The sequence below is a fragment of the Marmota flaviventris genome, chromosome 2 (genome assembly GCF_047511675.1).
Source record: "Marmota flaviventris isolate mMarFla1 chromosome 2, mMarFla1.hap1, whole genome shotgun sequence".
Taxonomy (NCBI): domain Eukaryota; kingdom Metazoa; phylum Chordata; class Mammalia; order Rodentia; family Sciuridae; genus Marmota; species Marmota flaviventris.
In genome coordinates, this window is record NC_092499.1 from 35,580,849 (window position 1) to 35,593,132 (window position 12,284).

The 12,284-nt window shown below is 38.1% G+C and overlaps 1 pseudogene and 1 gene segment (V, D, J or C); one reads left to right on the forward strand and one right to left on the reverse strand.

The window, feature by feature from the left end:
* Positions 1 to 704: 704 nt before the first annotated feature.
* Positions 705 to 1,605, reverse strand: LOC114080264 (proteasome subunit alpha type-6 pseudogene; annotated as a pseudogene).
* Positions 1,606 to 8,477: 6,872 nt separating this feature from the next.
* On the forward strand, positions 8,478 to 9,132 carry LOC139704608 (T cell receptor alpha variable 16-like). The segment is given in 2 exon segments: positions 8,478 to 8,628; positions 8,759 to 9,132. Coding segments are annotated over 2 exon segments (471 nt in total).
* Positions 9,133 to 12,284: the final 3,152 nt, after the last annotated feature.

The window sequence follows — 12,284 nt, forward strand, 5'->3', positions numbered from 1 at the left end:
ACAAAATCATAGAATTTGCAGGGAAATGGATGGCACTAGAGCAGATTATGCTTAGTGAAGCTAGCCAATCCCTAAAAAACAAATACCAAATGTCTTCTTTGATATAATGAGAGCAACTAAGAACAGAGCAGGGAGGAAGAACAGGAAGAAAAGATTAACATTAAACAGATACATGAGGTGGGAGGGAAAGGGAGAGAAAAGGGAAATTGCATGGTAATGGAGGGAGACCCTCATTGTTATACAAAATTACATATAAGAGGTTGTGAGGGGAATGGGAAAATAAACAAGGAGAGAAATGAATTACAGTGGATGGGGTAGTGAGAGAAGATGGGAGGGGAGGGAGGGGGGATAGTAGAGGATAGGAAAGGTAGCAGAATACAACAGTTACTAATAGGGCATTATGTAAAAATGTAGATGTGTAACCGATGTGATTCTGCAATCTGTATTTGGGGTAAAATTGGGAGTTCATAACCAACTTGAATTTAATGTATGAAATATGATATGTCAATAGCTTTACAATGTTTTGAACAACCAATAAAAAAAAACAAAAAAAAACAAAATCACCTTTTGTTTGTTTTAATGATTTAAATCATTAAATTTAAATCATTAAATTTAAAAGTAGGAGGAATGATAGAGGTTCCTTTATCAATCCAGGGGCCTCCATAATGTTGGTTTGTTGTTACCAAACACACTAGCAAGAAGCATTATGGATTTGGTAAAATAATGACAATGTTAAGTCTCTCTGCTAGAGCAACAAAGTGAGCTTCAATCTCTGTTCAATTCAGAATCACAAATTTAGAATTTTCAAATATAACTACTTCAACTTCTATTTCTGAAGGTTTAAAATCAATGAATAGAACAGTAGACAGGCATGAAATTGCAGTTTCCACTATCTGTTCAAATGTTCAATCAAATTTCCTCTTCACTTTTTTCCATGAAGCTGGTTGACCCTGTCTGTTTAACTCCTGCTGTGGTGGCTTGAAACCAATAGTGGTAACCTGTAGGACCACACTTGTACACCTGAGGTCCTTATTCTTTGTTTATACCGATTATAATCATATAACAACCACACCAGTCTCTTGTCTGCATTCTCTGTGTAGATTTGAAAAGATAAGCAAGTCTTTTACACAGTATATCCATAGCAATTCCATATCCACATATGCATTTCCAACTACAAGCCTCAGAGCATGCCCTCTATACCTGGGATCTGCTATAGGCTGTCCTCCAGTCATCATTCAGCCAGTGTTTTCAGTCACCTTGATTGAGTCAAATAATTTGTCAGGTACTTTCTTCTGTGTGACAATTATTACATGGTCTTTCCCTATTCATGTAAGCCACCCTGAATGATAGCTTAAAAGCATATTCCAATTGCTAAGACCAGCCCTCCAGTGAAAAAAGGCTAAGTTGGTCAAAACAGACACTGCAACTGTCAGACACTTGGTGAAGCCACTACTTCAAACCAGCTCTGGGCTCCATTTATTCTCTCCTATTTTAATTTTTATGTGCTGTAAGATTAAGTCCCATGTGCTGCAGAAGGTGACATCATCACAGATTCTGAAAGGGACGCGCACATTCCCTCGAAGTTGGCACATCACACCTTGACATGGGAAGGGCACAGCCTGTCTAGATCCCCGGTCCCGACTCTGGCCTCCAGAGGGCGCTGTTGCACAAGGAGGCGTCAGTTCTCACTGAGCATCCTCTTCATCCACGGAGCCCCTCCTCCCTGCCCCTGGCTGATGCTTCCTCACTGATGTAGTTAAGAGACCTGTCGCTAAAACAGGGGACCAGAGAGCATCCACACTGCTTAAAGGAAAGCCTCTTTCTAACCGTTTCTGAAACTTGTCCAAGCAAGGGACTCGTGCAGCGCCCCCTCTCCACTCAGTGCCCTAGAGGCTCAGCCACCGCGACCTTCCCACCCGCGGATCCCTGTAGCTTTCCCCCACCAGCCATGCTCCTGCTGCTCGTGCCAGTGCTCGCGATGGTTTTCACCCTGAGTGAGTACATGCTGTTCCCTCTCCCCTCCCACCAAAGGGCCCCTGTTTTGATTGGAACTGGAGAGAGACGCGTCTTCTCCACAGCTAGGTCTGCGCTGCTTTTCCTTACTCAGCATCAATGTTGCAGGAGGAAGCGGAGCCCAGTCAGTGACCCAGCCTGACCGCCACGTCCTGGTCTCTGAAGGAGCCCTTCTGCAGCTGAGGTGCATCTACTCATCTTCTGTATCACCCTATCTCTTCTGGTACCAGCAACGCCCCAGCCAAGGCCTCCAGCTCCTCCTGAAGTACGCGTCAGGGGCTACCCTGGTTACAGGCATCAATGGTTTCCAGGCTGAACTTAGGAAGAATGAAACTTCCTTCCACCTGAGGAAGCCCTCAGCCCATTGGAGCGACTCAGCTGAGTACTTATGTGCTTTGAGTGACACAGTGCCTGGGGCTGCAGGGGGAGCTGAGCATAAACTTCCTGACACAGGGCACTTTCTGTGACACACAGGCTCAAGCTGGGGAGTTTCAATTTCTGTGCAGCCCAAGATGGCAGGGTGGACTGAGCCTCTGAGAGTGTTTGTCACCTGAATAGTTGCCTCCATGTCTGTGTTCTGTCACCTTTAGACTGGCTGTGTCCCAGATGAAAGTCTTATGATGATTTTTTTTAGGAGGGACCTCTGTCCCCCACAACTTCATGCCCCAACTCCCACCCCACACCTACACTCTGAAGAACACACATCATATCTATAAGGGCTAAGAACACACATCATATCTATAAGGGCTAAGAACACACATCATATCTATAAGGGCTCTGAAGTTAAAAAAGAAACATCACCTTTATTTTAAAAACTCATTTCTAGCATCCACTATGATGATTAGCATTGCCTCAGGTGTTGATCAATACATGGATACTTGTTTGTGTTAGTAGGCAAGCTGTGCAACCTAGATTCTCATTTACGACAACCTTTAGGGTATAGATTCTCAATCAGTGCACTATAGACTCTAAATCTAGATTGGAAGCTTAACTTCTTGCACATACATAATATCTCACCGTGTGATATTGACATTTTAAAGTAATTTAGACAAATATCTATATTTCTCATTTTGTATTACAGAACCAATTATCAAATTAAACATAATTTTGATGAGATAGGAAAACTAAAAGCCATTCAGTTGTAATCTGTTTTGAAACAGTTAGTCCAGTGATTTTCATATGAAAAATTTGAGACAATTATCCCATAAAAGGAAATCAAATAGAAGAGACTAAAGTAGTGAAAAACCCTTAGTTATTCCCTTTTAAGAAGTTATTCTAATTCATGGTATAATATAAAAGTAAACACTTGAAAAACATTTTTATTCTTTCAAAGCACATTAACAACATTAATAGGAAGATAGACCTTCACTACCAAAGTTCACAGTATCAGACATTACATCAGTTCTCACAGGGATATCAAATGCAAGAAACCATTTTTATTTACTCTGAGACAATTATATAAAAATCCAACATGTTTAAGAAATCGATATAATACACTTATGATTTCAAATTGCTTTTGTGTTTTGGTTCAAATGGTAGGATTAAAAAATGTAAAATTATGAAAAGTCTACACATGCAGAAGTTAAGATTTTTTATCTCAGCATTTCATAATTTATGAAATTACTGACAGAAATTATGAATCATTTCATTTCTTAAAAATATATGCAACTGCTGGACATGGTAATGCACACCTGTAATCCCAGTGGCTTGGGAGGCTCAGGCAGGAGGATCTCAAGTTCAAAGTCAGCCTCAGCAACTTAGCAGGGCCCTGAGCAACTTAACAAGACCCTGTCTCAAAAAAAAAAAATAATAAAAATAAAAGAAATTTAAAAATGGGCTGGGATGTGGATCAATGGTTAAGAGAGCCTGGGTTCAATTGATGGTCCCAAAATAAATAATAAGTAGATAAGTAAAATGTACAATAACCTAAATCTACTTTTTAAAATGTGATTGAATTAGTTCAGATTTTTTAATCACTGTTACCAAAATATCTGCCATGAGCAACTTAGGAGAGGAAAGATTTATTGTGTCTCATCATTTCAGAGGATTCAGCCCACAGTCAACTGACTCCATTGCTCTAGGCTTGAGGTAAGGGCAGAGCATCCTGGTGGAAGGACATGGCAGAGCAAGGTAACTCAGCTCATTGAAACCAGGGAGTGGAGGCAGGGGAACTGGAGAGAAGAAAAACCCTTTTAGGGTATGCCCCCTGACCCACCCCTGCAACTAGGTCCTGCATCCTACAGTTACCTTCACTTCCCATAGTTCTTTCAGCCATGATTGATTACTCCTTTGATGACTCAATCATTTTCTAAAAGCTCCACCTCTCCTTGCATGAGACTTTGGGGGACATAACCATAACAGAGGAATTGGGATTCTTGCCTTATTATAATTGTATCTCTAGAGCCATTAAAGCATGCATTTTCCAATCATGCATGTTCCAGCTACTTGGGAAGCTGAGATAAGAGGATTGCATGAGACTGGCCTGGGCTATACAGTGAGACCCCCCAACTTGTAAAAATGCCATTAATTGAACAAAAGAGGGTTAAGGTCTGTATTAAAAGATATTATTCAGACTGGGCCTCCTCCTCTCCTATTGCATCAAAGACTCAAGTTCCCCCTTTGGTGTCTTTGGCTGCAGATATACTCGAGTTTCCTCTAAGTGTGTCACTTCTTCCAGCTTTACATTGTACCCATTTTTATTTTAGTTTAGAGTTTTTCTGACAGAACATTTGTCCCTTCATTATGTCTTTTATGATTGTTTATTTCACTCAGATTTACATTTTTCAGGGACATGATTTTTTTTAAATTGTGGAAAGAACACTTAACATAGGTCTACTATATTTCAGCAAAATTGTAAGCCTACAATTCAGTATCATTATATAGAGGCACATACAGCAGATCTCTAGAAATTTATCATTGTGTGTAATTGAAACTTGGTATTCATAGACCAGTATCTCCCCATTCACACTCCCCTTATCCCCTGACAACCACTAGTCTATTCTCTGCTTCTATGAATATCATATCCAAGAATTAGACATTGCCAAGGCCAATGGCAAGAACTTTTACTGTGTTTTTTTCCTAGAAGTCTTACATTTTTTAAGTCTTACATTTAAGTCTTAAGCCATTTTGAGTTGACTTTTGAGTATGGTAAAAGCTGAAGGTCCAATATCATTCATTTGCAAGTGGATGATCCAGTTTTCCCAAGACAATTTGCTGAAGAGACTTTCCTTTCCTGTTGCATATTCTTGATGCCCTTGATAAAGATCAGTTGAGGGTATATGCAGGGGTTATTTCGGAGCTGTCTGTTCTGGTCCATTGGTTTATATGTCTGTCTTAATGACACTACTATTTTTTTAAAAATATTACAGTTTTGTAATATGTTCTGAAACCAGGAGGTATGAGACCTTCAGCTTTATTCTTTCTCCTTGTTATTCTTGGTCCTTTGTCATTCCATATGATTTTTCTTTTTGGTTCTGGGTATTGGACCCAGGGGCATATAACCACTGAGCAACCTCTGCAGCCCTTTTTAAATATTTTATTTACAGACAGGTTCTTGCTGAATTGCTTAGAGCTTCACAAAGTTGCTGAGGCTATATTTGAACTTGCCATGTTCAAAGATTACAGGCATGTGCCACTGCATCCAGCTTTTCATATGATTCTTAAGAATTAGATATTATTTTTTATTTATGTGAAAATTTTGATAGTGATTACATTGACTATATAAATTCCTTTGGCATTTATGGATATTTTTAACAATGAAAAATCTTCCAAACCATTAACATCAGATATCTTTTCATGTACTTGTATCTTCTTTAATTTCTTTCATCACTGTTTTGTAGTTTTCAGTGTGCAAGTCTTTTATCTCTTCAGATTTATTTGTAAATATTTCATTTTAATTTTTGAAGGTTTTGGAAATAGGACTGTTTATTAATTTCATTTTGGATAATTAATTGTTAGTATAAAGAAATGTAACTGAGTTTTGTGTATTGATTTTGTTTCCCACAAGTTAACAAATTTGACTATTTCAACAGTTTAAGGGTTTAAAGGGATTATTTTACAAAGAAAATCATGTCATCTGCAAACAGATATAATTTAATTTCCTTTCTAACTTGGATTTTATTTATTTATCTATTTATTTATTTATTTTTGCCTAAATGCTCCAAGGAGATCTTCCAGCACTGTGTTGAATAAGCGTGATGAGACTAAGGGTTCTTACCTTGTTTCTTATCTTAGAGGAGAAGCTTTCAGCTTTTCACATAAGTGTGATATTAGCTGTGGCTTTTCATATATGACCTTTATCATGCTGAGGTTTCCTGAATCTTGGTGAAAATTTGGTTGAGAGTTAGTAGCAGTTAGGTGAGTTCCTGAAGTGTCACATACCAGAACAGGGGGAATTTCTCGTATTCATCTGCAAGGAAGGTCTGTAATTGAGATGGCCTAAATAGTGATGACTGTCCTAGCAGAACTGAGAACAGGAATCAGTGAGGGCCATGGTAAAGCTGGAATCCCCAGTAAAAACATTGACACTAGCTTTTTACACCTTTGAATTTTTAACTAAAAATCTAATATATGAGTCCTATTCTGGCTCCAAAACTATTCCAGTGATTTCTATGTTCTCTCATACCTCTTCTGAGATTAGAAAAACAGGACAAAGAAGATGAGAAGAAATGAGAGAAAACAATTAAAATATTGAGGGACAGGAAAAAAAAGAAAAATAAAGGGAGATAAAAAAGAGGACACACTTAATTGATTTGAAATGTGGTCTGTGCCTCACAACTCAAAAGAGTTTCAGTGCTGTAAGTTAAAATTCCTGGAGACTCATCACACCACAATGTGAAAATATTTAACACTACTGAATTGTATACCTAAAAATGGCTAATGGTAAATTTAATGTTGTAAGTTTTTACTACAAAAACACACAAACCAACCAATCTGTGGTCATTACTTCACGTCAATAGAGAAGAAAGGACCTGCAAAATGAATGGGAAGGTATTGGACAGGGGAAGAAGGAAGATGGAAATGAGGTCAAATTGGCCATGGTATACAGGTCCTATTTCCCATTCCAGCAATCAAAGTCTCATTGGAGGCATTTTACATATCCATGATGGTTTACAGAATTTGTCCTAGGTTTACAGAGTTCTATTTTCATTTAGTTGTACTTGCTTTTCTAGAGGACTAAACAAAGCATTCAATGAGATGTTCTTTGTGAAATCTTTCCTACAAATGAATTGTTAACCACTTTTTATGTTACATGTTCTGATTTTCTTGGCAAAGAACATTGGGCCTCTAATGATGATCTTTCTTTCAGGCTATACTAGACCCATTGAGGCACCTAATTCTCTCTGAGGGATTCTTTCCCTTTCTCTCTTCCCCTCCTGAAATTTTAGGGCACTGTGAGTGGAGGTTATCTGATGGGTGATGTCAGCTCCTGATGAAAAACTGGAAGACAATGCCTTTGCTCCCAGACTTCCTCGCATTCCTCTTTATTTAAGAACAGATGAGACCCAGTCTCTTTGTTACTTTCTTCTCAGCTATTTGGGGAGCAAGAGAAGACATTCTCTTAAGATAATGTTTCCTTTATAGAGGTTCATCATCTCCTCAGCACAAGCTCTCTATGAACAGTAGTTTCCTGCCCCTCATCCTGGGATTCCCTACTGCTTAAGCCCAGATTTATATCCAATTCCCAAATGGGTTACCACACTTAAGTCTGAATGGTGGCCAGAGAAGCCCTTAGTCAAGGACAGGAAAGCATGCACATTTTCAATCTACCATCTTTCTAGAATGTTCATTCAAGAATTCCTCTGTTTGTGGCCTATTTAATTTTTAACGTGTAGAACTAAAATTATAAAGGGCCATTTTCTGTGTCAGAATCAATGAAGATAGATGGAAAGTCACTTGATCTCATAATGTTTCAAAATTTAATTAAAATGCCTTTATAGAAATGTTTCATAAAATTTATTATATCTATATTTGTGCTTATGCTCTCAGAATATCTTGCTTAGAAAATCCAAGGCCATTTTAAATCTTAAAAAGTTTGTCTTTTCCTTTATCTTATTTAAAAATATTAACTTTTATATCCATTTGAAATTTATTTTTAACAGTTATTAAAGTAGGCACCCAAATTTATTGCTTAACATCTAAATGACTCTTCATTCACAATGACATGTTTTAGCAAATATAACACATTTTTCTAATTTTTATTTTAACTAGATTTCTGTAAGTATTGCTGTTTGGACTTTCTACTATGTTGCATTGAGATGCTTATGTATGGCTTTCTAATGACATTCTTTTTCACTTAGTCTACATTATATTTTGTCATATTAAATGAGAAGGAACTGTTTTGAGAATTTGAAGACTTCCTGAAGTCTGAGGTTGTCTGCAGTGCCGCTTTTGGTCTCTAGAGGGAGATGCTGAGCAACTTGAACTATCATAGAAAACCAGAAGGCAAACCCGGCTCGCTGAGGAGCATTTTGCAGCGCAGAGTGGTTAAACTCTCGGTGCGCTGTCAGAGGGTCCGTATGGCTGACTTGTTTCCAGAACAGAACCTGCTGTGTCCCTGTGGTTCGTACATGACGCCCATCCTCATATCAGTGCTCGTGATGATACTCACATTCGGTGAGTAAAAAGGTGCTTTTCATTCTGTCTGCCGGTGAACTGTGATGTAGAATCAGTTTAAAGAATTGTTCTCCACGGTCTAATTAGTTTTTTGTTTTTTTTTTTTTCCTGATCCATAATTGGTATTCAGGAGGAATCAGAGCCCAGACAGTGACCCAGCCAGAGGACCACATCGCTGTCTTTGAAGGGGCCCTGGTGCAGGTGAAGTGCAACTACTCCTATACGGGGAGCCCTGTGCTCTTCTGGTATGTCCAGTACCCTGGACAAGGCCTCCAGGTCCTGCTGAAACACACCTCAAGCGATAGAACCAAAGGATTCACAGCTGCTCTCGACAGAGGGGAGAAGTCCTTCCACCTGCAGAAACCCTCAGCTCATTTGGACGACTCAGCCACATACTACTGTGCTCTGAGTGGCACAGCAACTGCGCTTGCAGGGGAAGCCGAGCACAAACCCTTCAGAGTGACACAAAGTGCTTCCTGTCAGCTCTGTCTGTGGTCCCAGTGAGGCATTCTTCCTCCAGAGCTTGTCATTGAGTGTGCCTCTAAGATACAGTATCTTATCATGGATCAGTTAGCTTCCGATGGACCTCAATGATTGGTTTTAAAAAATCTCATCACCTACTCTGCTTAAATTTGGGTTTTTGAAAAAAAAAATGTATTTATTCTTTCTAGAAGCACCCACCAAAGAAACTTTTGAAGTAAAAATGGCATAGCACAGCAAAAAAAAAAAAAAAAAAGCCAGAGAGACTGTCCAGGTGTAAGTGGTATAGTCTTATCTTTCTAACTCCCCTGTCACCCCAACCATCCCTCATGTGTTCTTCATTACATCCCCAGTGCAACTCCTTATTAGCTCTATGCTGGTTCATGGCTTCTGATTGCTGATCTCTCTGTATCTAATGATCTCTTTCTTCTCTATATTTCACAGACTCCTACTTTAGCCAAGGTCTAGCCAAAGGGTAAAAATACAACACAGTAATTTGGACAAGAAAAAATTAATGTGAAAATTACTGAATAATAGAAGGAGATTAGCTATTAAAAGGGGAAAGGACTCTAAAGAATGTAGGAATTGCACATGTAAGGAGAAGCTCTCAACTCCAGGACCAAGGCAGACTCCCAAGGAAGGAACACATTGGTACAAGCACACTCTGGATCCCTCCAGCCAGAACTAAGATTCAGACCTCATTGGGAATGTGCAGCTGTAGTCTGCTAAGTGGTGGAGAAGTTTGCAAAGGTGCCAGAGAAAAACTATTGCTAAGTGGTAAAATACCTACCAGGATCCAGTACAATTTACAAAAAGCTGGCAAAGGTGTGCTGCTGTACTTGCTTGGGTGCTTATGAAGACTTGCCAAGAAACCATCCGGAGGACTGTCACACACCTGCTAGAGGGGCACATCCCTGGGAGTCCCAGGCTAGCCAAGCACTGAAGGGTGGACAAGAGAACCGGAAACACATCAGCAGCAGAGAAAAGAAGCCTCTTTTTCCTTCAGTGTCCTTCCAGCCACAGTTAAAGACAAAGCTCCTTATCATACCAGTTGGCAAAGGAGAAACAATTACAGGGTCCACATCCCATATCATAAAAAGGGAATGATGGACAAATTTAGAGCTAGGAGAAAATTAATTGGTAATTGGCCAACCTCATCCCTCTGGCTGATCTTTCATATGCACCTCTATATACACATCTGCTCATCCCAATAACAGTGTATTGTTGTTCCACTTAACAAGCTAAAGAGGACTCTGAACAAGTGAAAAAGGTTTTTTCCCTCATTTTCCCCCAAAATGAGGAAATCCATAGTCCCAACATTCACTGTGTGAATCTCTGGCTCTAAAGTCACTTTTAAAATTCAGAAGGAGTTCTACATTCAGACTACATTGTAAAGTTAGTTACCAGTTATCTGCATAAAAATAATTATGCTGGGGGAAAAGAAAAAAGGAGAAGGAGAAGAAATATATACAAATAGGAACATATAAATACAATGGGCAAAGAGAAAATAAAAAATATACTACTATATTCCTTGATTTAAGATTTGTTTATGAGTCTGCAATTGATATAGACTATATCATTCTTTTAGTTTCTATTTTTATTCCTCTGTCATGGAATCACCAAAATCTTCTTTCTCAAAGGTCTGAGTTCTCAATGATCTGACCTTTTTATTTGTTATGAAGAAAAACCTTGTAACACCAAAAGCACAATCCATGAAAAAAAAAAGAGATTAAATTGAACTCATCAAAATTAAAACTTTCAGCATTGTGGAAGACCCTGTTAAGAGGATGAAAGGTAACTTACTGACAAGGAGAACATTCTGTAAATCACATACATGGCAGAGGCCCTGTAGCTAGAACAAATAAGGAACTCTCAAATTTAATAGTAAAAGAAAAACAAAAACAAAAACCCTCAAGTAATCCCTTAGTGTATCTGAACAATGTCAATTCCTGGTTTTCATATTGTACTACAATTCTATTTAAAAAATCTCACCATTGGAGGAAGATAGTGAAGAGGACATACGACTCTATAAATATTTTAGGAACTTCCTGTGGGTACATAATAATTCTAAAACATATTTTAAAATTGCACTGTTATTATCACCAATATTTTCAGAAATACCATGAAGAATTGGGAAAGTATCAAATCCATGTTAATAGATGTGAATTTTTTAAATATTTAAAATTCACATGAATGCTCAAAATATCATCGACAACAACCAGTCACTTGTCTGCCAAATTGTTAGCTCAAATCTTTCATTTTCAAGAAAATGTCTAGCAACTACCCAAACCTGCTAGGCTGTGCTCCTACTTTCAAGTGAAAAAAAAAAAATAGAGTTCTATGGAAAGGCAGCTTGCTGCTCCCACTGCAAACCATGCTCCAGTGCTCTTCCGAAGACCCTGTCATGCTTAAGACTTCAGAGGTGCTGCAAGCACCATCTGCTTCATCACGTAGAATAGTAAAAAGGTGTACACTTAAAAGAAAAGATACATCTTTTTTTTTTTCATTTCTTTATCAAGGACATACTTAAGCGAAACTTTTTTTTTTCTTTTACAAATACATGGTGGGTCTCTTTCTGTGGCGATGCATACACGCAAGGCTATTAGCATGTTTTAGGGTCACTGATTTTTACCTAAGATGACAACAGTTGTGTTTGTACCATCAGTACAAATGTCAACACAGTGAAACCCCTGAACTATATCTTAGTGTTATGATAAAAAAATTATTTTCATTATGCAGATTATCTGATACAGAAATACTCTCAGATATTTCAGTGGACCTAAGATATACAGTTTGACAAGTGCTATTCTAGCATTTTCTGTTTCAGTGGGAAATAACCTGATTCTCTACTGAAGGTAATTTTCTTTTTATTTAACTGTGAGCTTATAGGACTTTACCATTTATTTAGGGTGAATAACAATTGTGAGGCATACAAAAAGGTCTGACAAATGTCCTCTAGGATTGGAGGTGAGGAACTATCTCAGCATAGCTATGTCCTACAAACATTAATGAATTCTACATATAATGGTTATCATTCTTAACTTTTTTAGATAAGAAGGAAAAAATGTTATACTCAGAATCCATTTTTTTCAAAAATTATATTAAAGATACATTATTTGTATTTGCTTTGGTTGAATTTTTTTCTTTTTCTGGTTAGTGTTATATTAAATTTAAAA